This window comes from Limtongia smithiae (genome assembly GCF_038497785.1).
Source record: "Limtongia smithiae strain NRRL Y-17922 unplaced genomic scaffold V1518scaffold_2, whole genome shotgun sequence".
NCBI classification, from domain to species: Eukaryota; Fungi; Ascomycota; class Lipomycetes; order Lipomycetales; family Lipomycetaceae; genus Limtongia; species Limtongia smithiae.
The window spans coordinates 508,259-534,571 of NW_027117623.1; the positions used below are offsets into that span (position 1 = coordinate 508,259).

At 56.2% G+C, this 26,313-nt stretch overlaps 13 protein-coding genes across 13 annotated transcripts; 6 read left to right on the forward strand and 7 right to left on the reverse strand.

Moving 5' to 3' along the window:
* Positions 1-18: 18 nt before the first annotated feature.
* V1518DRAFT_431509 (Alg9-like mannosyltransferase family-domain-containing protein) lies at positions 19-1,883 on the reverse strand. Its single transcript, XM_066906193.1, has 2 exons — positions 1,561-1,883; positions 19-1,510 (listed from the first exon to the last, which is right to left on the reverse strand). Exons 1-2 carry the CDS (start codon positions 1,729-1,731, stop codon positions 140-142), a joined length of 1,542 nt encoding a protein of 513 aa, XP_066761219.1. The 5' UTR covers positions 1,732-1,883; the 3' UTR covers positions 19-139.
* Positions 1,853-3,461, forward strand: V1518DRAFT_411801 (uncharacterized protein). Its single transcript, XM_066902947.1, has 5 exons — positions 1,853-2,178; positions 2,232-2,490; positions 2,551-2,592; positions 2,650-2,655; positions 2,710-3,461. The coding sequence occupies exons 1-5, from the start codon at positions 2,108-2,110 to the stop codon at positions 3,319-3,321; spliced, it is 990 nt and encodes a 329-aa protein (XP_066761220.1). The 5' UTR covers positions 1,853-2,107; the 3' UTR covers positions 3,322-3,461.
* On the reverse strand, positions 3,336-6,036 carry V1518DRAFT_431511 (Rho GTPase activation protein). Its single transcript, XM_066906194.1, has 3 exons — positions 5,638-6,036; positions 5,511-5,585; positions 3,336-5,459 (listed from the first exon to the last, which is right to left on the reverse strand). The coding sequence occupies exons 1-3, from the start codon at positions 5,944-5,946 to the stop codon at positions 3,471-3,473; spliced, it is 2,373 nt and encodes a 790-aa protein (XP_066761221.1). The 5' UTR covers positions 5,947-6,036; the 3' UTR covers positions 3,336-3,470.
* A 1,988-nt stretch (positions 6,037-8,024) lies between these two features.
* V1518DRAFT_411812 (transcriptional activator of glycolytic enzymes-domain-containing protein) lies at positions 8,025-9,217 on the forward strand. The gene has a single exon (XM_066902948.1). It carries the CDS (start codon positions 8,055-8,057, stop codon positions 8,850-8,852), a length of 798 nt encoding a protein of 265 aa, XP_066761222.1. The 5' UTR covers positions 8,025-8,054; the 3' UTR covers positions 8,853-9,217.
* Positions 9,218-9,804: 587 nt separating this feature from the next.
* V1518DRAFT_411815 (uncharacterized protein) lies at positions 9,805-11,963 on the reverse strand. The gene has a single exon (XM_066902949.1). It carries the CDS (start codon positions 11,805-11,807, stop codon positions 9,972-9,974), a length of 1,836 nt encoding a protein of 611 aa, XP_066761223.1. The 5' UTR covers positions 11,808-11,963; the 3' UTR covers positions 9,805-9,971.
* Positions 11,964-13,472: 1,509 nt separating this feature from the next.
* Positions 13,473-14,843, reverse strand: V1518DRAFT_411818 (putative N6-adenine methyltransferase-domain-containing protein). The gene is made up of 2 exons (XM_066902950.1): positions 14,685-14,843; positions 13,473-14,632 (listed from the first exon to the last, which is right to left on the reverse strand). Exons 1-2 carry the CDS (start codon positions 14,714-14,716, stop codon positions 13,807-13,809), a joined length of 858 nt encoding a protein of 285 aa, XP_066761224.1. The 5' UTR covers positions 14,717-14,843; the 3' UTR covers positions 13,473-13,806.
* Positions 14,775-16,646, forward strand: V1518DRAFT_411819 (uncharacterized protein). Its single transcript, XM_066902951.1, has 2 exons — positions 14,775-15,194; positions 15,251-16,646. Exons 1-2 carry the CDS (start codon positions 15,076-15,078, stop codon positions 16,551-16,553), a joined length of 1,422 nt encoding a protein of 473 aa, XP_066761225.1. The 5' UTR covers positions 14,775-15,075; the 3' UTR covers positions 16,554-16,646.
* V1518DRAFT_411820 (ribonuclease H2, subunit C) lies at positions 16,425-17,320 on the reverse strand. The gene is made up of 2 exons (XM_066902952.1): positions 16,651-17,320; positions 16,425-16,604 (listed from the first exon to the last, which is right to left on the reverse strand). The coding sequence occupies exons 1-2, from the start codon at positions 17,194-17,196 to the stop codon at positions 16,581-16,583; spliced, it is 570 nt and encodes a 189-aa protein (XP_066761226.1). The 5' UTR covers positions 17,197-17,320; the 3' UTR covers positions 16,425-16,580.
* Positions 17,237-18,469, forward strand: V1518DRAFT_411825 (phospholipid methyltransferase-domain-containing protein). Its single transcript, XM_066902953.1, has 6 exons — positions 17,237-17,413; positions 17,504-17,587; positions 17,664-17,720; positions 17,782-17,887; positions 17,947-18,279; positions 18,333-18,469. The coding sequence occupies exons 2-6, from the start codon at positions 17,539-17,541 to the stop codon at positions 18,391-18,393; spliced, it is 606 nt and encodes a 201-aa protein (XP_066761227.1). The 5' UTR covers positions 17,237-17,413; positions 17,504-17,538; the 3' UTR covers positions 18,394-18,469.
* Positions 18,470-20,772, forward strand: V1518DRAFT_411826 (phospholipid methyltransferase-domain-containing protein). Its single transcript, XM_066902954.1, has 2 exons — positions 18,470-19,015; positions 19,284-20,772. The coding sequence occupies exons 1-2, from the start codon at positions 18,703-18,705 to the stop codon at positions 20,270-20,272; spliced, it is 1,302 nt and encodes a 433-aa protein (XP_066761228.1). The 5' UTR covers positions 18,470-18,702; the 3' UTR covers positions 20,273-20,772.
* On the forward strand, positions 20,773-22,550 carry V1518DRAFT_411829 (signal peptide peptidase-domain-containing protein). The gene has a single exon (XM_066902955.1). The coding sequence runs from the start codon at positions 21,070-21,072 to the stop codon at positions 22,486-22,488; it is 1,419 nt and encodes a 472-aa protein (XP_066761229.1). The 5' UTR covers positions 20,773-21,069; the 3' UTR covers positions 22,489-22,550.
* On the reverse strand, positions 22,486-23,372 carry V1518DRAFT_411830 (acyl-CoA N-acyltransferase). Its single transcript, XM_066902956.1, has 2 exons — positions 23,040-23,372; positions 22,486-22,982 (listed from the first exon to the last, which is right to left on the reverse strand). The coding sequence occupies exons 1-2, from the start codon at positions 23,356-23,358 to the stop codon at positions 22,618-22,620; spliced, it is 684 nt and encodes a 227-aa protein (XP_066761230.1). The 5' UTR covers positions 23,359-23,372; the 3' UTR covers positions 22,486-22,617.
* On the reverse strand, positions 23,366-26,282 carry V1518DRAFT_411833 (BRE1 E3 ubiquitin ligase-domain-containing protein). Its single transcript, XM_066902957.1, has 3 exons — positions 25,711-26,282; positions 25,503-25,646; positions 23,366-25,450 (listed from the first exon to the last, which is right to left on the reverse strand). Exons 1-3 carry the CDS (start codon positions 25,855-25,857, stop codon positions 23,528-23,530), a joined length of 2,214 nt encoding a protein of 737 aa, XP_066761231.1. The 5' UTR covers positions 25,858-26,282; the 3' UTR covers positions 23,366-23,527.
* Between the last annotated feature and the right edge of the window lie 31 nt (positions 26,283-26,313).

Here is a 26,313-nt window from a genome sequence, read left to right on the forward strand (position 1 = left end):
GTGTTGGTCACAACTCACATCACGTTCAGGGGACTGCTATGGCATGTCACACAACGCTCGCGACCGCGGCCCCTGGTTCACGCAGATCGGCACAGGATCGTCGCGCGCTTGATGCACTCCACGCGTTGACCTGCTTTGTTTACACCACGCCACGTCGGGCAAGTATCCACACGCGTTCTTCCCCCACAACCATCTCCCGCCACCATCCCGCTCGCCGCCAGAATTCCGAGCCATGGGTCCGCCACGGCATCCGCAGCCCCGCATATCCTTGCACGCTCCCCTTCAGCTCCCATTCCTGACGCGTCCCGAACGCGCCTTCGTAAGCCGCCCCCTGCGGAAACTCCTTGTCGTACGTCACCACCACCGCAATCTCCGGGGCTATGGAGCGTAGTTCGTCTGCATTTTCGGTCTTGTCGTACACCACGGCGTTCTCCCGCTCGAATGTGAACAGCGTTGCGCCCGTCATCAGTGTCGGCACGTCCAGGTGCACCGTGATGTCCGACAGCCCTTCCGAGGTGATCCCCCGGTTCAGCGCCATCACCGCGTCGCCGCCGGGGTAGTTCGTGCTCGACACTCCCAGCATCGCGAGCGATAGCACCAGCGTCATGGCGGATGACAACGCAATCCCCACTGTACCCAATAGCACGATCTTACTCTTGCGCATGCGATCACTCAACCACGCGGCACCGACTGCGCCTGCAAGGGTCACCATCGGGCTCACGTACACAACGAATCTCCATTCCTTGTGTGGTTGCACAGAATACACTGCCACGTAAAGCGCGTACGGTAACAGCATCGGCACGACTCGGCGGCCCTGCACGATGCACGCGGCAGCAGCAAGAGATACTGTCGCTGGGTTCAGCTGTAGCTTCGGGATCTGTACGGTGAAGTAATCGTACCACGGGCTCACACCCCATTCCGCCGCACGGCCCAGGATCACGTTGAAGTAGAATCCGTACGCTTCTGGCAGCAGTGGGAAGTTCCAGAAATACGAGTCCACCGTCGACGACAGCACAATTCCACTTAGAAGACCATATAATCCGCTAAGTATCATCCCTGCAATTGATACCTGTCGCCGAAACAGCGCGGTCAGCGCGACTGTAGCGCTCAGAATAATCAACTCTGATCTGAAAACGACCGCCGTGAACGTCAACACCGTGATCGCGCGTCTCGGCTTGTTTTCAATGTAGTATGCCGACGCTACCACCACGAGCGGCATGGCGAACATGTTTGGCAGCGTTCGCGACGCGTAGTACGTGATGTGGAATTGTGTGTACTGCATGGCTGCGAACCACGTCGCCGCAGACTTACCGTATACGTGGCGCACAGTATTGCGGAAGTAAACAATCGCTGTCCAATTGAGAAATCCCAGCACAAATCGCACGACGTACTGCAGCTGGAACTTCGTCGTGAAGGGGTATAGTAGCTGGACTGGCTTCACCACCAGCGCGATCAGGACTGCGCCAATGAACGTTCGCGGCACGACGCCCGGGAACTCAAAGTGATCATACTAAACACAATTAATATCTAATCGAAAACATAGAACCAATTAACGCGCACTTTGTCCAGCTCCATCCCATGGAACAGCATGTCATGAATGGCATGTAAATTGAACGATTCCTCGACTTTCGTGAATGGCGACAGGTACAGATGCGCCCAGATCAAGAAAAGATAGACGATATCAGGAAATTCAAGCCATTTTGGCAGGACGCGTGACAAGACCTTGACCATTTCGTGTCACTCCCCGGTGCGAGTTGTGTGGTTGGTGGTAAAATGTTCGACGTGTTCGCAGTGCTCGGACAATTATTTTGGCGGCTCTAGCGAAGTCCCGGGTTCCGAACTACGTCACACTCACAACTCCCAGCTCACCAGTCACCGGTCAGAGGTTCACAGGCTCGCGCTTACAAAGTGACACGAACTGACGATTCGATTGTTCGTCTCAATGACAAGCAATCTATAATTCTTATCCTGCGAACGAATTGCCTTGTCACCGCGGTGCGATCGGTCGCGTGCACTTCGTTTAACCCACGCGCGGCCAATTACACTCCAACACGACATCCGACGAACTCCGTGTCGTCCCTTCCTTTCCCCAACCACTTTCACAGCCATGACTTTCTCCTACGGCTTCACCTTCGACGACATCCCTGACCTCGAGGGCAAAGTTGCCATCGTCACCGGGTATGTTGGCCCTCATCGCATATTCCGGTCCTCAACAGTGCTAACTACTCCAGCGGCAACTCTGGTATCGGTTTCGTCATAGCACGCGAACTTGCACGCAAGAAAGCGAAAGTATATATTGCGGCACGCTCGCAGTCCAAGGCGGAGACCGCCATCGCTGCGATAAAGGAAGCGACCGGCACGGACGAGAACGTCTCGTTTCTCGAGCTCGACCTTGAGTCCATGAAGAGCGCGACTGCCAGCGCTCGATTCTTTGCGAAGCTGGAGTCACGATTAGATATTCTGATCGCGAATGCGGGTGTTGCGGGTATTGTAAGTGTAACATGGAGAAGATAGCTTTAAGTGGCGGACTACAGGCTGACTGCATATCAGAGATCGGAACTGAGCCCCGATGGATATGAACGGATATTTGCGGTATGTAACCTCCGCACTTTTGAGGTGATCTTCTTCTGGATTGCTAACACTACACAGATCAACGTGAGTCGCCAATTTCTATCAATGAGGTGGGATATATCTTACTAACACGAGCAGCACTTGGGCCACTTCGCCTTCATCACCGCGCTTCTCCCGCTTCTAATCCAAACTGCAGACGAAAACCCGACATCGGACGTGCGCGTGGTTTTGCAGAGCTCGCGCTCGTACGAAATGGCAAAACCGCTCGACCTCGCCAAGGTCTCCGATGTGTACACTGGCACCTTCGGCCCCTTCATCGGTCTCGACATTCTCGCTCGCTACGCACGCTCAAAGCTCTGCAACCTTTACTTCGCCCTCGAGCTTGCGGAGCTGGTCAAAGACATCAAGAATATCTACGTCAACGCGTGCCATCCAGGACTCATCTGGACCCCAATCTTCAGTCTCGCGGATTCGCCATTGCCGTCATATATTTCAGTCATCGCCGAGTGGCAGGCGTGGTTATTCGGTCTCCCAGTCAATGATGGCGCCAAGGCGGCGTTGTACTGTGCGACTGACAAACATGTCATAGAAAACGACACAAAGGGTAAGTTTTATTACCCCTTTGGAGGCGCGTTTCGCTACTTTTATCTGTACGAACGCGATATCACCAAGCTGGGAGCCGACGTCGACGCGCGGAAAGAGCTGTGGCAGTTTAGCGAGCAGGCGCTTGCCAAGTCGCTGGCCAGCTAGGACCATCAAGTGGACATCGAAACAGATAGATATTATTGAATGTAAGACATATTATGGCAGTACAAATCCGAGCAACAAGAACTGAAAACCTATTACACTCCCAATGACAGACAAAAAAAACAGATAAAATACAAATACAGTACACAAAACTAACTAATAATGAATTTACGCCGTGAAAACCGCCGTTGCAGAAAATTCAACATAACCGGAACATTCATAACGACATACTCGAGGTCCAGTACCTCGACGTCATTCCGCACCATTTCCAACAAATCGTCCAGCTTTAGATTCAACTCGAGCAAGCCATGGCTGCGGCCTTTGTAATTGAGCGAAACAATAAACGTGCCAGGCGTAGGGGAAGAGATGTAGAAATATAGGTTGTTCACTCTGTTCTCGGGAACATTGCACACGACAATTACGCCTTCCTTTTGCAAAACTTGCTGCGAGTACTTGAATGGGCCGAGGCACTGCGATTTTGGTTCCTTGCGCAACTTGCCCTGGATCGAAACCAAACCCACGCGGTCACTTAGAGGAGTCTTCTTCGGACCAGATTGTATCCGCACGTTCTGCAGATACGACTTGTACGTCTCCAGCTGGCCATGGAGGTAGTCATTATGATCCCGGATAGTCTTGTACACCTCCTCCAGCGACTCTAGCTCCCGCATGACTTTATCCTGCAGTGAGCCTAGTTGAGAGAGTTCTTCTTCAACTTCCTCCGCCAGCGGATTCGAATCGTTGAACTCGTCCCGCATCATTCCGACCTCCTCAAGCTCCTCCATCAACTCAAGCGCACGCATACCTTTCTTGGCTAACATGGCATCGTTAGGCGCGAACGCGGCAAACTTCGCGATCTTCTGCAGATCGAGCGGTCTCGCGGTGATAACATGGTGCGCCGGCACAGAGCGCAGGATCTGCACGATCGTAGTCTTGGCTTCCATGAACAAAACGTCGCTCTGGGTGATGTCCAGCTGTTGGCCAAGATACTCGATCTGTGTCTCAAACCGACTGAAGAGGGGTAGTTGAATGGTGTAATTTTCAGCCCTTGAGAGTAGCGGTGGAGCAGTGACAAGGTCGTGTAGAATCTGCGAGAGATTGCTCGTCGCGTCTGGGCACAGAATGTTTGAATGCCGCTCGACGAGAGCGTGCATACTATAGATCTCGTTGATTGAGATTGACAGCATAAGATCCTTCTTTGAGAGCGCCACGTACTGATCGAACTCCAGAGTCTCGTAGAAATCTGACACGTCGCACAGATCATTCAAGAACCGGTTCATGCGCTCTTTGTTTGCATCGACAAATGTCGAGAGCGACATCATGTATGGCTCCTTTGCGTACGCGGGCTTGTTCGCGAGTCCTTGCAACATCTTCGCTACCAGCGTCAGAGTTCGCCGCGGACGCTCGGATGGTTGTCTGTCCACAAGCATGTATGAGTGCGGCGTCACAATTGCGGGATTAATGAACCGCAAGAAGAAGAACGCGCCGATGAGGGTACACACCGCCGAATCATCAGTTTGCGGGTATTTCCGGCGCGTAAGACTGCGAATCTGCTTGCAGATCCACCGGATTCCATACGGCACCGAATCGAGGGAGTTGATGATGTTCACAAGAAACCCGTTTGCGACACGCAGTAGTGCCGAGACGCGGGGCCGAATGATGCTTTGGACTTCGAGGTTCTGGGCGGCTTGCTCGGCGGACACAGACTTGGGCATGGCCACCGCGGTCGTGTCGCCTTTAGAGGCAGCCAATGCGCGCTGGTACACGACATCGTACACTTTGAGCGGGTTGACCTCGAGGTCAAGATCCATCTGCTCGTTGATATTATTGATCTGCTCCGAGAGCGTAGACTTGAGGTAGCTCTGTCCAGGACCGCGACGGGTATATGTGCCGACCATGCGTGAGACGGGGGTGTTGGCACGCAGGAGGGAGGAAAACTCGGACGCAGCCTCAAACTGGTGTGCGAGCACGAGCTGGAACATCGTGAGTAGGAGCAATTCTTCGCGCTGCTCGTACTGGTTGCCATATATAGTGAACATGACCGTTTGCAGGAATGAGTCGATCTCGGCCATGGAAAGTAAACGACAAAGTGTCGCGATGTAGCGTGGCTCGGTTTGCAGGAGAAAAAAGAGGTTTCCGTAAGCCTACTCAACGCGTTAGCGCGCCTCGTGACTTGGTGCGGGGGGGTCACGTACGTCCAGTTTTCGGTGGTCAGGGAAGTATCCCTCGCTGAGCTCGTTGTCCTCAAATCTGGAAACGACTTCAGATTGCTGGAGAAAGATGCGTTAGAAAGTCTTGGAGTTGAGGCCGAACAACACACACCTCGTCGAGAGCGATTTTGTTCTGGATCAGCAGCGCGATGCGCGAGTCGAGGTAGCGCACATCGCGCTCGAGCACGAAGTTCTTCTTTGACTGCGCAGAGATCTTTGCCTTGAGATCGCGGAGGCGCCGCTGTGCGCTGGCGAGGGCGTCGTTGACGTCCGCGTCAGGCGCGGATGCTGTCATGGAGACATAGAGTGCATTTACGGAGAAGCGCTTGGAGGCGCGCGTCGCGCGGGAGGCGGTGGACATGCGCTTTGCAGCCATGGCGACGGGGTCGCGCGAGACGAGATGGGGGTCGACCGGCGGCATGGCGGTGTGCTGATGAGGAAGGGGGAGAGCAGGAGGAGAGAGGAGAAGGGAGGCGCGGAAGAGGAGGAATGCGTAGATTGAGTGAGATTAAGCCGAGTTAATGGCGAGAGTCAGGCGGCACGTGGAGGCGTTGAAAAGGGGCAGGCACCGGGAAAAGGGGGCACGACGGAACAATGATGTTCCGTTCGTTACCCGCACGGACCGGATTAACGCATCACCCGCCCCGCAGCCGGATCCGGTAAGAGGCAGTACAGGCCCCGCATCTTCAGCGGTTTAGAGTTACCTCTGTCGAGCTTAACGTGGACAAAGTTGGCGGTGCGATGGCTGCCTGTTACTGGCTGCGTCTTTCGCAACGCTCCGCTGCGGCCTCACCCGACTGCCTGCTCCGCCGGCGCCGCCACGGACTCCCACAGACCTCACCGCGTCGCGTCCTTTCTCCCCGCGTCGACTCCCGCTGTCTCCCCGCAGACGCCGCTGCCGCTGCCGGCCGCTGCATCGCCCCGCGCTGGTGCTTCCGCGCTTGCTGCACTGCCGCCGACTGCCACTTCACCGGACCACCGACGTCCAGGCAACACGCTATAACCTGCCCCTCACCAGCGCGTCGAGAGAGCCCTTCGAGTCATAGCTCGCGCCCTACACCGTGCCGTCAGTCACATCACACATCCATTGTTCCTTCGCAGTCCTCTCACGTCCGCAGCCGTCGCCTAGCATGGAGGCCGCAACACCGGACCACATCTCCAAGAATGACAAGGATCTCCTGGAGAACCGAGACCGGCTGATCTGCGAAAGTACGTGTCTTGCTTACCGAAGCGCCCTCTGTCTCACGACCCGCCGCCTGGCGAGGCCCCACCGCTACCTCTTCGTACGCGTTCTGACCGCCCCACACAGTGGCCGCCGCATCATCGGGTAACACTGCTAGCGAGAGTGACATCGCTCAAAACAATACGATCGGCAGACTCAACAAGTGGAACGAAAGTGCTCTCGTCCTGCCGTCTTTGATCTCATTCCTGCTAACTTTTATTTAGACCTGGTGCAGAGAAATCCGCGAGTTTTCAGACGGCACAACCGTCTCGGAAGACAAGATCTGTCTCTTCTTCAAGGAATACGTCCTCCCGCAGCTTCAGCGCGCGTCCGTCCCGAATGCTGCCGGAACTGCCCAAGGTGCTTCTCATGACGATGACGATGCCGCGAACGAGCAACAGCAGCCACCGGCCACGGAGCCCCTCACTCCGGCCGACATCTTCATGGTCCTCAAATCTTACGTTAGCGTCCTGCTCGAGCAGTATCAGCACCAGAAGCGTATGCGCTCGAACTCGAATCCCTACCCAGGCGGCGTGGTGCTGCGCTCGTTTCTCCAAAAATATAGAACCGCGGCACTGCGTGCTGGTCCCACGCCGACGTCAGCGGCATCGCAGAACACGTTTGCGTTGCCCTCCTCGTCCTCACAGCATTCGACGACACATGGCGGCTCGCGTGCACGGCGGCATCGCATGTCGCATCCCGCTCGTCTGCATGATCTTGATTATGTGGACAGATTCACAGTCCCGGCATTGTCTCCGGACGTGTCTGATTCGGAATTTGATTCATTCTCCGACAGCGGCGGACACAATAACAGCAACACCGTCACTAGCGCGGCCAACGACCACGCGCTGCACGCGCGCATAGAAACAGTCGTGCAGTCAAACATGCAGATCGTGCGCGAAAACTTGAAATACGTGATCGGCCTGCAGACCGAGCGCGTGACTCAGCAAATCACTAGTGGCAATCAGGAACTCCGGACGGTGCTCGACCGTCAAGCGCGCGAGCTGGCAGGAATGACGAGCATGGTCGCGGGGATGATGAGCATGGTCGAGAAGATCTCGGCATGGACGAGTACCTTTGGCGGCGAATTGTCACCGGACGCGGCGCAAACGTTGCGGAACGCCTTGGGCACTGGTGGAAATGCCAGTGTTGGCACATTGCCGCCAGTGCCAGCTGCGATACCGCAACAACAGCAGCAGCAGCAGCAGCTACCGCAGAACCTCGCGTCGACCCCTAGTCACGGAATGACTCGTACGCCTTCCGGTGCGACGGGGATGCGTCATACGCCGTCGTTGCAGCAAGTGGCAATGACGGGCTCGCGCATGCAACAGCAACTTGACGCCGGAATTTCGTCAGGGTACCTGAGCACAACCACGCAATTCGGCGCCGACACCTCGTCGCTGAACGATCCGACCAATGCGTTCGCAGTGTCCCAGCAACAGCAGCAACAGCCTAGCAACGTGCCGTCTGCAGAATCGAACCTGTTCTCCAACGCCGCCGCCCCGGCGCCTGCGCGCATCCAGCTCTCGCAGTCGACGTATGTGCCGATGGCGCCGGTCGCGAATGGGGGAACGCCGCGGCGCAAGGCGCCGACCCAGTCGCAGCAGCGGCATCTTCAACACCAGCACGCTGCAGGACCGTACGCCATGATGAGTGCTCAGCAACAGCAGCCACACAAGCAGCAGCAACAAGCCGTCGCTGCGGTCGGCCTCCCCGTTGGCGTCGACGACCCACCTGCGCCGACGCAGGCTGCGCTGTCGCAGACTGCGCTGTCGCTGGACCGCGCGCCTATGGCTGTTGCGCAGTACCGTATGTCGCGCGATATCAACACTGTGCCCGACTTGTGGCAAGAGTGGGACCGTGGCTTGAATGGCGGTCCGATCGTGCGCGAGCTCGAGGAGAAGTACGGCACACGCTGGCGGCAGAATTCGGCCGAACGCAAGTTTTTCTGCTTGCGCAAGGTGATCATCGACTACGTCATGCGCTTGTACGAGCACGAGGGCTTGTCGATCGAGGAAGCGGTGAACAGAACGGAGGATATCCGCAAGACGCATCAGTACACATCACTGCAGCGGCTGGCGGAACATCTGAAGAAGGTGCGTTAGATCGATCGTTTCCGGGCAGGAGAACGCTTGCCGTTAGTGGCCGGTTTGCTAACGATGTGATGCAGGGCCCGCGCCAGAACTAGCGCCATATTTGATTGGTTTACATTTATTTTTGTTTTTTGGATATTTTGTTGACATGATATAATATGGGACCTCGGTTATTATTCGGTTTTTATGTATGTACGCGTTAGACTTGGTCATTGGTTAGAACCTGTACACTCTAGTGTCTTCCATGCTACGCAAGACAATGTATTGTGTTCTAGGACGTTTTAGAAAGCGCTGGGTACGTCAGCGCCGGCGGTGCACGCCGGATCCTGCTAGGGGTTGCACCGTGCGAATATATGTGCGTACAGGGTTCTGCCTAAGCCACACTCTCGCGCGCGGCGAGACGGGCGCACGCGCTGCGAAACTCTATCGCACGGCGAGTCATCTGAGTTCCAACCCGCGCGCGGGTCGTACGCAAGTAAGGTCCCTGCGCACGGCTTCGCTCTGCTTGCCATTGCCGCGGCCCCTTGCTTCGCTTCGCTGCGAGCGAGAACGTGAGACTTTAGGCATGGGCCCCACGCCGTCGGCACCGTTGTCCCGCCGTCCGTGCCTCCCTCGGCGTTCGCTAAACTCCGCCCACCAGTCAGCATGTGTCCGCCAGCACGACAAAAAAAGTCGAGGCGGGCCAGCCAATCGGAGCAAGGCTGCCCCATTGCGTGTCTCGAACAGCACTAGAAGTGGCCCAGGGCCGTGGGGTCGGTGGTTATCGACCCATTGGTCTGGGAGGGATGGCGTGGCCAGGGACGGACCGGACATAGGGCGTGCTACTGGTCGGCTATTATGCATGATGACACAACGGGCCATAAGATGACAATGATGATGACAGCACGTTTGTAAGCTACGCGGATAGCGCGCCAAGCAACCGCAGAGGATGGTGCCAACTGCTTGCTCTCTCAGTCCAGGTTTAGAAGTATTAAAGTCGATTAAGATATTAGCTATGACATATTGAAACGGACCAGAAACACCTGAACTATATAAACAGGAAGACATCATTCATCAGAGTGCGGAAATAAAGACTATATACAGACAGATCAAGTGATGAATGGACAGGCGAGCAGATGAGAAAAACAATATTTACAACGCCGCCGCCCGGGAACTGCGCTGTGTGGCCCAACCCTTGATAGCCATGAGGACCATGATCCAGGCCATGAGTAGCGCGGTGAAGCCGACGGCGATGTTCATGGTGAACATGGAGTCGAGGCCGTAGTAGAGCATCGCATAAATGGTCTCGACGTTTGACGCCATGAAGATTATGCCGCCGGCGAGCAGGCAGAAGCTGACGAAGGTCTCCGTGATGGGCCGTGAGGGGAAATACGACTTTGGCGGCGAGACGTACATGATGATGTAGGTCATGAGGCGGAGAATCGAGCCGACGCAGAATAGGTATCCCCATTGCATGTGCACCTTAGTGGAGAGCTCGAGGGCCTGCTGGTGCTGCGACATGAGCACGCCGGTGAAGAAGACGGTGAAGAGCGGGAAGGGGTTGAAGGAGAAGCCGTAGGCGTAGGGCTCAGCGGCCATGTGGTCGGGGCGCTGCTGCGCGTTGCTGCGGCGGCAGGGCATCTTAGCCTTGACGGGACCGTGGAAGACATTGCGCAGGAACTTGGACTCGTAGAGCAGGCCGCAGAGACCACCGCCAAAGTACATGAACGCGATGGAGACATGCTGCAGGTCCTTGTGCGACCACTTGCCGTCCTTGTTACCGAGATGCTCCATGAACACGTTGGTGCAGCCGTAGAAGAAAATGAGACCAGACTCAACCATCTCGATGTTGCAGCGGAAGAAGCGAGCGCCAAGGCTCATCTTCGCCCGCGACATGGGCGGCCGCACGTTCCAGGCCCAGCCGAGGTTGGCGTATGCACCGATGACACGACCGAAAGTGAGTATGCCGAACCACATGAACACGCTGCCCTTGATTGTGTGCGCAAGCATGCCGTAGACCTTGTCGCCTCTGCCGGTGCAGGTGACGGTGATGACACCACTGCAGAGCTGGAAGAAACCAATGCAGACCATGGGCCGGTTGAGCAGCGAGAAGAGCACGTTGGCGACGATGTACAAGCTGGCGAGGAGACGGGGCGGAAGCATTGCGATGGCGCGGCGCAGAGGCTGGAACCGCATGGCAATATACTGCTGCACGCGGTACTCGACGGAGAGCGGATGGTGGGGCAATGTCGGCTTCTCGAGCTCATCTGCCTCGCCAGTCTCGAGCACGTACTCGCGGTCGCCATTCTCATTGTTGGCGTAACGGTACCCGAACTCGGAAGAGTACATGTCGTCAGCCTCATCCTCGAAGCCGTCAAGCGTCGCGCTCTCAGCGGAGCCTGCAAACGAGCCCGCGTGTGCAGAGTCGTGGGAAAGGCGTGGTGGCTGCGCGGTCGAACCGACGGCAGTATACTGGTCGGCGCCGGCTGCAGGCATGTCAGCGGCGAGCGGCCGCGCGAGGGACCAGCCCAGCAAAGTGCGGAAAAAGCCGGCGCAGAAGTGCACGATCAAGAGCACGAGCACGACCCAGCCGAACTTGGAGTGCACGTTGCCGGGGTAGAGATCCGGGGCGTGAGACTTGAAGACGACAATGGGGGGCATGGCGAGGGCGACGGCGGAGAGGAACACGAGATGGATGGGGGTGTACAGCGGCGACTTGGCAATGGAGAGCATGAGGGAGACAGGCAGGAGGACCATGAAGGCGAGACACATGAGAGCGATGTGGATCATGAGCAGGGCGCGGTCGGTGTCGACAGTGAGGAACGACGTGGGGTCGTAGGTCGCGAAGAACTCTGTGGTGTTGAATGCGGGACTCATGACCATATTTCTGCCTGCGGCCATGCCGGGCGACATGGCGGCGGAGTCGTGGTCGCCGTCAGCGAGGACGGCGCCAGCGAGCGCGAGGAGAGCGGGAAGGAGGGGACGCATTGGAGAGAGCGTGGGAAGCACAAGGAGAAGAGGAGAGAGTGAAGAAAGCGACGCAGAAAGCGACGCCGACAGCGGCGGGCGCGGAGTATATACGGTATTAGTAAGGGCAGCACAGCGACGAACGGGTTTACCGCCGCCGGACGCGCGAGCGATGAAGTCATCGACGATGGCGGAGAATCCCACAGAACCGCGCCGGATCCCGAGCCACCCGGCAGTGCGCGCGGCGCGCTGCGGTTGATGCCCCAAGTCTCGCGCGGCGACGCGCTTGCACCGATGCACCGCCACAGCCGCTGCCTCATCGCAGCACACGTCACACCGTCTCACTGGCCCGGGTCCTCCTCCCTCGCTGACGCGCTGGGAAAACTCCGCCGCTGTGCTCCGTCCCCGCCCGCCCTTCCCATCCGCACCAGCATCAGCGCTGCACTGGGTCCTCGCGGCCGTCAGCAGCTCACGCATACTGCTGTAGGCGCGCGTCACACTCCTGCATGCGTGTCGCGGTGGCTGTGGGCTCCCTGTGACGGCGGACAGCGCCGCGTGGACTGATTTCCGTGTGTTTTTTTTTCCAGCAGCGTCGCGGGCATCGTCTTCGTCGCATCGACAGAGATAACTGCGCGCTGACACAAGCTGCCAAATTGGCTAAATTGCTCTGTTGTCGCTCCGTTTCGCACGCGCTCACCTTCGCCGCCTGCAGAGCAAGGTTTGTCCTGCTTGGACTGGCTAGTAATTACTGCCCCTAGGGCTGCCGTGGCGTGTGCTGCTGTGCAATATGAGGTCGGTGGCGCTCCCGCCCCCGGTCCCGCGAGCCAGCCACCGCTCGGCGCCAAGGGTGCGCTGGAGCCTGGAGCAGCGATGTCCGGCGACCGTGGGGCGCGACCGCAGCGCAGCTCTCGCGGCAGGGCTGCGTACCAGGGGAGGCCGCAGCTGGGAAGGGCGGAGCACGTAGGCGCAAAAATCTCCGCGCATGGAGAGGGCGGCAGTATGGCGGTATCTGTGTGCCACTATCTGAACAAAGGAGGCTGCGGACGCGACGGACGCGACGGACGGCCTTGAGGAAGCGCGCCGAAAGCGGAATACAAAGTGCCGGCCGCTGCTTCCCACTGCGCTCTGCTTCCAGCGGCCGGCCGGCGCTAGCCGCATGACCAACGAGACCCTGAGCGGTCAGACTCGCCGCCCTCGTCACAGCCATGCCGCAGCATCGTCAGCTCCAACGATCATCGCTGGTCCGCACAAAGGAGTTGTGCCCGCACTCGCGGTCACAGCACACGACCGCGGCATGTCGGAATGGAAACCACTTTGTGCCCAATCCGGTTGCTCCGGCTCCGCTGCACATAGCTATCCGCGGGCGCGCTGGCTGCCGGTGCCTCGGTGCCTCGGTGTCTGCTGCTGCGCTCCGCGACGCCGGCTCGCGCTCTGTCCGCCCCCAGCCAGAGGCCGTCTGGCTCTGGGCGACTCGCAGCACGCGCTAATTGGCCCTCAGTGGCTGGTCGCGGAAGCCGACTGGGCCGGCAGCCGGCCGCGGCCAAACCGCCAGACCGCCGCACACGAGTTCTCGTGTGCGGGCGCCGCCAGGGCCCGCCCACCGGTCCCCCCTCCCCCCAGTGCCCCGCCGCACTGCCGCCTGCGGGCCGGCCTGCGCCTGCGCCAGCGCGCCCCACCAAACGGCTCCCCGCCCCGCGCCGGCTCTCACGGCAGCGACTGCTGCCGCGCAGCGCATCGCAGCACCATTGTCACCCCATCCCGCGCGGACCCAGGGGGCGCATCCGCGTGCTGCGAAGCGAGGCGCCGACCCGGCCCCCTGGCCACCGCGCGCTTCGCACTCCACAGCGCCACATGAGTTAATTTGCGTTGGACAGCAACCCCTTGCCTCCGCCCCAGCCCACGCCTCCGCGCCACACCCGTCTCCGACCCGGCCGACTTAGAAGGAGCCAACCCTGAACCGCCCTAACCGCAGTCCGCGTTTCCGAACTCCACCTCCCCGCCCGGACTATTCCCATCGACCTCACCGTTCCTCCCGCAGCGTCCACACGCCCTCGACGCCGACGTTCGCAAAGCATCGGAATTCGTTCTGCAGTCCGTTGCGGTGCTCTGGGCGAAAGCCCGTCCGCCGCACGCTCCACGACCGATATGTGCGCAGAATCACGTCCGCGACCTTCTCGCCTGTGCATACCGCGACCTTGGCTGTAGCGCTCTGCCTCGCAAGCAGGCGCGCCGTGATCGCGGTCTTCACCTGGCACTCCTCCGACAAGAACGGCGGGTCGACGATGATCGCGTCGAACCGCCCACGCATCGTCTCGGGCACGTTGGTCGGCTCGTTGAAATCGTAGAACACAAACTGGCCGGGCCCGAACACAGCGAACCGGTCGTCGTGCTCAAACACGACTGAGTGGATCCTTGCTGCCACATCGCGTGGAAGTGTGGGCAATATCCGTCGCGTCAGGTATTGGTGCACTGTCGGCGCGGAGATGATCGCGACGTGCACATCCGGCCGCGTCGCGTAGTCCTCTGCTACCACCGGCGCCGCGTTCTCGTCGTCCACGTCGATAGTCACCAGCGGAGCAAGCACATACGCGCTCAGTCGCCGCGCCGTCGCATCGGTGTACCAGAACTGCGACAGATTCCAGTCCTCTTCAAACACTTCCATATTCTCCAGCGCCGTGCCCTCGTCGTCCGCATCGCTGTCGTCGTCGCCCTCGCGCACTTTCTCTGCACCATCCACGTCGTCAAACCGCTGTTCCGCGCGCGCGCGCAGTCGTTCGAACGCGGCGACGCGGTCGCTCTGTGTTTGCTGGAACTCCTGCAGCAGCGCTAACGTGTCCGCCGACAGCCTGCCATTGTCAGCAATCATGGCCACACACACACCCCCGTCGCAACACTCACGTAGGCATGTCATCGTCTGAACCATCGACCATATTGTCGCCTTCCAATGGTCACATCTGGAACTCACTCGCGACAGTCCGAATGGTGTGTCGTCGACCATTCTGATAAAATTTCTCCCACCGCACAAACATTTCGGGCTAGGGCTTGCGCACTTGCCGCCCTTCCTATGGTGTGTGCCTTCCGCAGTATTATTCTCTACCTAATCGATCGGTACCGCCAGCTCCGCAGACCCCGCACAAACTCAATCAAGTACTCGCCTTCCGGCGATAAAGTCTTGCGACAGAGCAATGCTGCGTCTGCTCCTGCTGCTATGAGCCAGAGGCGCTAGGGGAGACAACTTCGGACAGACCGCAACGACCCTCACGCGATAAGACTACTCACGAACGACATCATGGACGATATCCCCGATCCTGCAAAATTGCCATCCAAAGACGTCTTTGACGTGCATGCAGTGCGGCATGCGTTTGAGCAGTTCAAGCACATCACTGCATCTACCACGCGCCAAGAACTGTAAGTCGTTCGTGCACACCTACGCCGAATCCTGTCCTTGTGCTCACGCGTTACAGGCTGGACGGACTCTTCACGAACCTGCTGCCATCTGATATATGGTATCTCACCAACCTTCTAGGCGAGCGTCAACTTTTCGTCGACATCATCGGACTGCTCCCCTCCGAGATCCTCATTATCGTCCTCTCCTACGTCTCAGCGCGCGAAGTACTCAGCTGGCACCGGGTGTCCAAGCGCTGGCGCGAACGGTTGTCAAGCGAGTTCATTTGCAGTCAGCTGCGGTATCTTGAATACGCGGACGAGATACTTTCGCAGCGACCACAGGATCAGAACGTGTCAAACCTCGAGGCTCTGCGACTATGCACCTTCCGCAGCATCGCGATAAAGCAATCCAATAGACTTGCTACGCGCAAAGAGATCTCGGATCTCCGGCCATCAGTTATGGCATACTGGGGCGGCCGGTTGATCGTTTCGGGCGTCATGGTCGGCTCAGAACTCAAGCTTACGGTGTTATACGAGCTGTTTTCCGATCGCAGATGGAAGCTCCAGCAGAGCCGCGAGAGCTGGTATAATCTAACTTGCTCCGAGAAAATCTGCGGAGGTGTCACGGCGCTGGGTAAGTGCAAGGTGTGGAGCCTGCGCAACCCGTCGACGTGTCAGGAGCGGCAGCTTTTGTCATCGTACACGCGCGACATGGCGTCGTCAAACGATATGATCGGAGTTGTCATGGACACCGAATTGATGCTATGGGACACTGCGATGAACGAGGAACTATCTACGGGACGCATTCAGAGCTTCATGGAGCAGCGCGGATTGGTCATGCACCGTGTTGGTATCAACGCGACGAAAGAGCAGACAATCTTGCTTGCTGCCAAGAACAGACACGAGGCTGATTCGTATATTTTTGTTTTTGATTTCGACGAGAACGTGCTGTTTGAAGCACCGCTCGCGTTCACCAAAGACACTCGATTATTCCGACCTCTGCAGACGCGCTTCATGTACGTGACCTGCTCCGGCGTGCGCACGCTGACCAAAGTCGACCTAGACACGTTCGAGATGACGGAAATCGGTGGCTTTCTCACCTCAGGCGGCTCCCTCGTCGGAGTGCCCTTCCGCGACTCGATCTTCATGCTCGAAGGCTCGTACCTGACTCGGCTGACGCTCACGTCCTACAACAAAACCGAAGTCAAGTGGTCGTACTACGGCATCCTGTTAGCGCTCGACCAGACCTCCAAGATGTTTGATCTCCAAGGAGATGGACATTACATCTGTGCGCGCATGGAGAGCGGGGTGTTGGTGTTTTCGTTTAACTTGTACGACTATCAGTCGCGGGAAGCGAACAGTAATGTTGTGAAGTTGTAGTGTCTACACAGATAATTGCATTGCATTTTATGATACTTCCTCTCCATGCATCTGCTATGTCAGTCAATGTCATGAACTATAGCAAAAAGTCACTTACTATATTGGCGAATGCAATCCACTGCTGTACGCCGCTGATCCACGGGCTCTCTGCGCCATCTGGCACAATGTCGTGTCCCCACACCGTGATGCTCGAGAAACTCGCAGTCGGTTCCCACATGAGCTCGCCGGAGCTGCCAGCATCGTCAGACGACTCGTCATCGTAGACGGAGTATTTTGCGTGGACTTCTAGCGACTTTGCGCATTGCCCGTGTTGTGCTGGCGGTAGAATCAGACCTGTGTAACCCTTGGGAAGGGGGACGTGTTGTCCCAGGAACCGCCGTCCTCTAAAATGCGTCTCTCGGAGCTCTCCAGACACGGTATCATCTTTATCGCCGTGCGCGTCTGATTGCGCCCCTTCGGCATTAGCAGCCTGTGACTGTGTAGTATCCCTGTCGTGACGCTTCTCAGGCGTATACCTCCGCACTTTGAAATGCCGGCGCGTGTTGGCTCGCCCGTCGTGGTTGATCTTGCACGGAACTACATGAACTGCCACTTGTTCTATAGCGCGGTTAGTCGAAATCGTCACAGTGGGGCTCATGGTCATGGCATGGATGCTGAGAGTTGCTCGAGACGCGTCCGACGAGGCTCCCGAAGTGAGCGCGCCGAAATAAAGTTCGCAGGGACCGTGTCCGAAGGCGAGTTTAAGAAAGTTCACGAAGATCTTGTTTCCGAGGCCGTCGTCTACGCGCTTCTCCTTCGACTATCTCTGTCTTGCGTGCCTTGCTGCGTCTGATCTCCCTTCTTTTCTTGTGTACAAAATTGTGAGTATATGCGCTGTTGTGCCTGCGGCAGTTATGCTGTGGACTGTTCCCGGGATTTCAGGGAGTGCATGTGCTGACGAGTATTTCAAGGTTCTCCTTTCCAACAGCTTCAGAAATTTTAGATCATGACGTGCATTACTTCTTATGTCGACTTCACCAAGGAGTCTCTATTGTGTATGACCCCCTGTGATCTAGTTTGTCGGGCACTCGCACTCGGATTCAGGGAAGACTGTGGACTAACTTACGATAGTGTCGGCGGCGTCAATTGTGTTCAACCCTACTTTCTGGAACATCGCTGCGCGACTAGGTGGGGTTCAGAGAATGTGGGAGAGAGGGAATGGAAATTGCTGACGCGGTGGTGTGGACAGAATACAAGACTCACATTTTGACCAAGTGTGCGTTCGGTAACCCGCGATGGGGATGCTACGCTCTTGCCGTCACGATTTTCTCGCTCGGCATCATTCGTGATCTTCTGTATGTGTTCGGCAGAGTTTCCGGGGTGGACGGGGATTGAATGCTAATGTGTGGTTCAGTTACGAGCGTGCACTGAAGGAGCAACCAGTTCTCGAGTACCTCGACCACACTTATGTAAAGGCGATGGCAGTCGGTACATTTGCATATGGGAATATTCTTGTCCTGAGCAGTATGTGGGCACTTGGCGTGACCGGCACCTACCTTGGCGACTACTTTGGTATCCTCATGAGTGAGCGCGTGACCGGTTTCCCGTTCAACCTCACCGACAATCCAATGTACTACGGCTCGACGCTGTCGTTTCTCGGCACGGCGCTGTATTTTGCGAAGCCTGCTGGTTTAGTGATCACAGCGCTTGTACTGGTTATGTACATGATTGCGCTGCGCTTCGAGGAGTATGTTTGTGTGCGGTTAATGGGTGTGTTGACGATTCTAACTTGTGCTGCAGGCCGTTCACGGCGGAGATCTACGCGAAACGGGACCGGGAGGAAGCGAAGAAGCAGAAGTAAGTACGAAGTCAAGGGACGATGATCGACATGTTATATAGAGAGTAAATGTGACTGTTCTCACACGTGTGCCTGAAATCACAAACGAAATGTGGCCCCGTGATGGGTACGAGCCCCGCATGATCGATTGTGCGTGCGAACGCGCTTCTCGTCCCGGCTGCGCTCCGCCTCCGGCGCCTCCATCGCACATCCCGCGTCCCCTCTATTGCATCCATCCCCACCGCCACCGCCAGACCCCCGTACACCCGCGCCCGCGCTTTGCTTCAACAGCCCATAAGCGTCCCCGCCTCCGAGATCCTAGCTCCCAGCACAATGCGACCCGACTCTCCCCACTCGCGCGCACGTTACGCCGCCGAAGACGCCGCCTCGCCAATCACGCGGACCGCCGGCATTCCCGACTCTGCGACGACCACCGCCGTACCCGCGAAGGCGTCGCTGCTCAGCAAGTCTAAGCACCGGCTCATGACCAACAAGGATATCCTCGCGAAGAAATACGTGCAGCGCAAGGCCGCGCTTGCGCAAAAGGGCGCGCAGCTGAAAAAGCTTAAGCGCGACATCAAGATCGCGGACTACCTCAAGCCTGACACGTCTAAGGTCACCTACGGCCGCACGCCGGACGGTACTGGTGCGTATTTTTCTTTTTTGATTGCTGTCGTTGCGATTGCCTGGGATGTGTGGATGGGTGTCTGTCTGGCAGGACCCCTTTCTTGAATTCTCGGTGCTTCCCTGCTCCGGGAGAGGTCGTGTGCAGAGGCCACGTGCACTGTGCACGCGATCATCGCGAACACCCTTGGTCGGCACCCCCACCACACACCTGTGCTCTGGTCGCATCATTCACTCAGTCAGACGCATCTTGTTATGAACTTCGATCAATTCTTACTTCATTTTTCCAGTTTTCCCTGTCCCCGTGACCGAGGATATGGTCACCGCGCTCTTCGACCCTTCGAAGCCCAAGTCCCTCGCCGACATCCTGACCCTCACGATCCTGACGTCCTACGTCATTCTCCTCTTTGTGCTCCCTAGCAGTATTCGTAAATGGGTCTTTCTCGCCATTTATACTGTCTCCCGTCTTTCCTACAACGGTGGCCTTGGTTACCTACTGTACCAGCAGTCCTTCCACCGACGACTCACCCAGTGGGCCGCGCAAAGCCAGATCTTTGCCAAGCCCGGCCCCAATGCCGGATACCTGAAGCGCACCACTTACTCCCTTGTTAAGCGCGAGCTCTCGACTAAAATGGGCAAGGACTACAAGTTCGATGCCGTTCCGCTCGAATACAACACCTGGCTGCTCTTCCGCCGCCTGGTCGACTTGATCCTCATGTCAGACTTCACGTCGTACATGCTGCTCGCCGCGTGCTGCTTTAATGTGCCCGAGAACCAGAGCATGACTCTCCACATCGGCCGTTGGGCCGCCGGCATCTTCCTCTTCGTCTTCAATCTCTTCGTCAAGCTCGATGCCCATCGGGTTATCAAGGACTACGCCTGGTACTGGGGCGATTTCTTTTTCCTTGAGGATCTCCAGCTCTGCTTCGATGGCATCTTCGAGCTCGTGCCCCACCCCATGTACTCGGTTGGTTACGCTGGCTACTATGGCATCTCCTTGATGGTCGCCAGCTACACTCTCCTCGGTGTCTCCGTTGCCGCTCACGTGCTGCAATTCGTCTTCCTTTTCCTTGTCGAGAATCCTCGTACGTTCTCTGTTCTCGTGTTTGCTGCTGATGTTCAATTGACTAACAGATCCCAGACATCGCGAAGACATACTCGACGCCCGTCAAGGCATAAACAGCTCTCAAGGCACGGCATTTTTTCCACATCCCACAGACTGATAAATGAATTTCACGATAAATATTACACCCAGATATCTCTCTCAGCGTGTCGTTAGGTGAACCTCGCTACTCTACTCTTTTCTCATTATTCTTGTTATAACACTATGGTGGGCGAACGCGGGCCAGCGCGAGGTGGAGGGGTTTACAAGCGGGAAAACACGAAGAGGCGGTGTGGCCTCGTCGCGCGGGACTGCGTCTAAAAAAATTATACCAAAAACAAGCACGGCCAGCGAAACAACACTTGCATCAAAGTCACTGCGGGTTTTCTGGCGGCCAGCCGCGAATCTTTTCACTCACAAAAGAAAGAAACTTCAACAGTTTCAGCTGGAAAAAAGGCCTCATAAACTCGTTCTTTGTTGCATAGTTTTATATCGTTTCTGTTCGTGTTTTCTATTAAATCACCAAGATCTTCTCTCTCTTTCAACAGTGGTTTTTTTGTGACTTTTGTGTGTGAAGATAGCTTGGCTAAGCATATTGTATTAAAGAATCCTCGTGGTGTGCACTAAAATTCGAAAGCAGCTCAACCTAATAATATCTCTCTTGTTGAGGCGGTGAAGATGGCAGTCAGACACCGTCAGACACCGCCTAGCAGTGTGTTACGTGATGGATGCTTGTATGCTGTATCCGAGGGCATGCGAACATGAGTACGTAATTGGCTAGGCCCAGACCTATCTGGTTGTTTACCTCAGAGGTACAAGGGACGCGAACCAGGGAACTTCCCGGCACCTGCACGAACGCGAACGCCCACGAATTGAACACGAGCAGAATCAGGGCAGCTCCGGGTAATTTCGAATATCGAAGTCAGCCAGAGAAGCACACGTCTCCGTTCAGATCAATCGCCACACACAGTGTAATGGAGTGGTGGGCTACGACACAGCAGACGGTGCTGGAGCGCCTGGAGGCGTATGGAATTGATCCGGTTGTACTAACTTACTCTGTGCTTCTCGTCTCCGCGAGCGTCGTGATCTACAGCGGCGCCCACGCGACACTGCACCGGCCGGACACCGCGCTGCCGGCCGATCCAAGCGATAAAGCACTTTTCGACCCAGCGGACCTACAATCGCCGCCCTCTTCGCGCGAACAACTTGCGGAGGAGGATGCGTACATGATGCCGGTGCTAGGCGGGGCTATGCTGGTAGGCCTGTATTTCGTGCTGAAGAAGGTCGACAAGAAGTATATCGAACTCGTGATGAACGCGTATTTTGCGGTGTTTGGTGTGTTTGCGGTTGCGACGACGTTTGGCAGCATGATGCGGTTTATGGCGAAGCGGACAGGCACGCGGTTGGTGCGGTGGCGGATTGTGATCACGGAAAATCCGCCGTGGGAAGGCCTTGAGGAGGCGAAGAACGCGGATTTGAGCGCGGAGGACAAGAGCGCGGACGAGGCTAAAAGAGCAGAGGATGAGAAGGAGCGCAAGGAGCTACTTGCGCAGGTCGTCAAAGAGCCGTCATTCAAACAATCATTTTCCCCGTGGTTCTGGATCCGGCAGTTTGGCGTCGCCAGCGCTCTGAGCAAGTTGCCGCCCATCCCTGAAGATGTCGGCAAGTTCTACGTGACCACGGCGGAGCTCCTTGGATTTCCGCTCGGTCTTGCGATCGTTGTGTGCAACTGGTACACGCAGAATTGGGCGCTCGGCAACATCCTCGGCACGAGTTTCGCGTTCTCGAGTATCAGACTGCTCACGATTGATTCGTTCCGGACAGGGTACGTCATGCTCACAGGGTTGTTTCTGTATGACATTTTCTTTGTGTTTGGAACCGACATCATGGTCACCGTCGCGACATCCATGACAGTGCCCATCAAGCTCACTGCCCCGCGCCCCGCGACCGCTTCCTCCCCACGCGGCTCGAATGCGATGCTCGGCCTCGGTGACATCATCGTACCTGCCATATTCCTCTCTCTCTGCCTCCGCTTTGACCTATGGAACTTTCACCGCAAGCATCCAAACCTCGCCTACGCCTCCGCGCGCAAGTTTCCCAAGCCCGTGTTCCATGCCGCGATGGTGCTCTATGTGGTCGCGCTCGTCACAACGATCGTGATCATGCATGTGTTCCGCACCGCTCAGCCGGCGTTGCTGTATCTGTGTCCCGGCATCGGCGGTGCAGTTGCGGTGACGGCGTTAGTGAGAAAGGAGTGGAGTGTACTGTGGGGATATAAGGAAGAGAGCGAGGAGAGTAAGAAGGAGAGGTTAGAGAAGGAGAAGACGAAAGAGGGGGCGGCGGTCAAAGTCGAGGCTGCTGCGGATGCTGATCCCGTCCTCGCCGAAAAGTAGGGTTATTGCATGATTACTATTGGAACTTACTGTATATATATAACATATTCTAAAATCACCGCGGTGCAGTTGATGCGCTATCAACTCCCTCACCATCTACATCCCTCACCTCGACCACCACCATCGTCCTCATTCGATCTTTTTCCGGAACACATACGCATCCCCCGGCGGCGTCATGCGCTTATAATACCCTGCCACAAATTCACCTTTGGCGAACCCGGCCACGTTCTCGTACCACCGCATGGCGTCCTCGTTCTCAACCCAGACGTGGCAATATACCTCTTTCACGAACATCGTCTCAGCTTGTTCGAGGATGTGTTCAATAAGTTTCTTGCCGACGCCGTAGCCGCGGTACGGTGCAAGGACCGCGAAGGTCATGATGTAGATCTTTGCGACCGCCGCAGACGAGTCGGTGCCGTTGCTGCTGCCCTTTGTCAGAGATGGGGTCTCAAGTCCGCACCGGATCGCGCCGACGGGAATATCATTGAAATAAGCTATCACCAAGATCAGTACGTATGATACAACACCACCGTCCTAAACGCGAAACGTACCGAGCTTGACGAGTTGCCCGACATTCAGGCTGTCCTTATACCACGCGTCCGAGTACTGAGCCGGCAGCACGACGTTGTTAATTCGACGTAGCACGCCAAGATTGTTTGGTGTCAGGTCATCGAGCTGAATGCTGTAGTTCGCTGTCTCTGCTGTCGCGACCATCTTTCGTTTCAGGTCAGAGAACGTATACGAGGGCGTGGGGAGTGCAAAGTGAGTGAGTGGAATGATGCAGAGAGCACAACACGGTTTACAGGTCAAAAATTTAAAATGTCCCTGTGCATCCCACGCGACCGTGCTCGCTTCCACCTCCAAGAACATAGTTAGTATAACCAATAACAAAATCCGTCGACCTCTATTCATACACAAGTAGCTAAAACACTGTATACAACGCTGTTTCACCAAATATACTAAGGAGTTACCAGTTCCCCCGCGTGCTACATACTCTTCTCGTGTTATTGTGCCACATCCGTAACGAAAACCAATATATCTACAAATGCACAGCCATTAAGTCCGTGTACGAGTATTGCTTATTGCACACTGGGCATTTCCGCAGCCGCGCGTTCAGCCGGTCGTTCGCGCACTGGTTGCAAAAGCAGTGTCCGCACGTCTTGATCACCGTGTCCTTCCAGTTCTTTGAGCAGACCGAACATATTGCAATCGCACGCAGGCCCTCGATCTGACTGGCGTCCACGCCGTTGCTCCCGCGCAGCGAACTGGAGCTCGCACCGGTGCCATTACCGCCCAAACTACCACCCCCACCCTCGGCGACACTGCCAAAGCCACCACGCTTTTCGGAGCGCCAGCGTTCGAGCTCCACTTTGGTCCGCTCGAGTTGCTCCTCGGCCTGCCGCCGCGCTTCAGCCTCACTCGCGATCGCAGAGGCCCGCGTCTGCATTTCAGCAAACAGCTTCTCAACTTGCAACCGGTAACTTTCGAGAGACACGGCCTGCTCGCTGCACTTGCGTTGCACTTCCTGCAGCTGCACCTGATACGTGTGCCTCATGTTCTCCAGCTCGGCGATTTGCTTCTCCAAAATGATTACCTTCTGTGATACCGACTTCTCTGCGTCGCGCAATTGCTGAATAATTTCGCCGCTCTTGACAGATTGCGCTTTAAGAAGTTTGTTCTCCGTCGCAGTTGCGTCCTTAGCACGCATTGCGGAGAAGTACTTCTGATCCGCCTTTGCCTTCTCGCCTGCTAACCGCATCAACTTCTCGTCGCGCTCGACAAGATCAGCAACCTTCTTTGTACTCAGAGCGTGCGCTTGGTTAAATGCGGTCTCCATGCCAGGTAGCTCCGCAGACAAAAACTGGTTCTGCTTCTCCAGCTTCTCAATCCGTTTTAACAGTTCCTCCGCGGAGTCATCAGGCGACGGCGTCGGCGCGACAGCACCGTTATCGAGCTGTGGTTCACACTGCGTCTTCCACCTGTCAACTTCCAGCTCTAGCGACTTTATCCGCGACGCTCGCATCTCTGCCAACGCTGTGAGCTCGACCAGTGTGCTTGCGCGACTGTCTTCTTTCGCCCTCCTGATTGTAAGTTCCGTCGCGAGATCGTCTCGCGCCGCTCGAATCCGTGTCAAGTCCAACTCGAGCTTCTTCTTGTGTGATTCAACGTCGTCTGCTATTGCTTGATATTCCGCAGCAATGGTCTCTTTGTATTCTGTTCGTTCGCCCGATAACTTCTCGTTTTCTTGCTTGATAGTCTCGTTAAGTGCCTCCAAATGACCTGAACGTGTGGTGAGCTCATCGTATCTGATCTTTAGAATCTTGTACGGCTCAGACGCAACAATATCGGACTCTGAGAGTGACGAAAATTTGAAATTCAGTTTTGAAATTTCATCTTGCAAAGTCAGCACCTTAGTTTGCAGAGTCGTAAGTTCTTGAGACTGCTTCTGGACGATCGCGGCTGACTCTTTCTGTACTCTCGCAATCAACGCGTCATCCGCCTCGGCTTTCTTCTCCTGTTCGGCCTTTTCATCCACCGAGTTCTCGCGCTGGACTGCTGGACTTGAGACCGACGACCGTTCGATTTTGGCAAGTGTGGAGCTCTTCATCCGGTCTAGCTTTTTTTCTGCAGACATGAATTTGAAGGTCGCGTCTGTGAGACGTCGTTCTAAATCCTCGCGCTCATCTTGTAGTCGCTCATTATCCGCCTTCAAAGATGCGACCTCAGTCGTTAGCCCGGCTAAGCTTTCTTGTAATTTAGCTTCCTCGGGTATGCTGCCGCTGGTAATCGACTTGAACAGTGATTTAAGTGACTCCAAAATGCTCGCGCGCTTAGTTGCAAGATGTTCGCCGTACTGATCTGGAGACAACGCCAGGGAAATCTTTGGAATTGCTTTGGTTTCTCCGTTCGCCGTTGACGCCGACGGTGGTCGGCCGCCAAGGATTTCAACCTGTTTGACGAGCTCCAATACAGTCAGCATCATCGCATGACCCACGACAAAAATAGTAACATACCCCGTCCCACCACAGTTCTAATAGTCGCAGATGATCATCATGATACGCCGTTTGTTGCTCTAATTGTGTGACGCGGTGCTGCAATAGATCCCGCTCACGCCGGTACACCTGCATTTGCCGAAATATGGCCTCCTTTTGAAATAACTGAACAGAGAGTACTTATCAGCACCGCACTTAGCAATTTCATGTACGCGAAAAGCGAACTCACATAGACATCTTCCTGATTTAACGGTACACCCGAAGATGCGGTTCCATTCTGAGGCGTAGAAGGACTTGCGTACTCGGTCGCCTGCCGCTTTAGCGGCGGTGCGTCAGGATCGGTCTTGATCGGTAGAGCCCGCTTTCGATCATCCATGTGATGTTCTCAAAACACAGCGTTGCGAATAAAAGTATCACGTTCGCTTGAAATAACAAAAACTTGGATAGAAAAACCGAGTAATGGCGGCTAAGTCATATGGACAGGCGCAGTGGCGAGAATGAATGAAGAGAGGGTAGATGTTTGAGGACTGACAACTATCGTTTGTTCAATGATCCACTGTGAAAGGCAAGTGACGAAGGTACAGAAGACGCGAGAACAATCGATGACGGGCGCGTACGAATAGGATTGGTGTTGGAAGGAGACCAATACTCTCAAATGCGAGACACCGCAGACACAGCCAGAAGCACGCTGTCCACAATCACAATTCAAATGCGCAGATGTAGAAAGACAAGACGAGCCAGTGCGTAGGGCACCGGGACGACAGAGACAAGGAAGGGCGGATAACGATGCCAGGCACAGGCGGTGGCTGAGAGTCCAAAAATCGCGACAAGG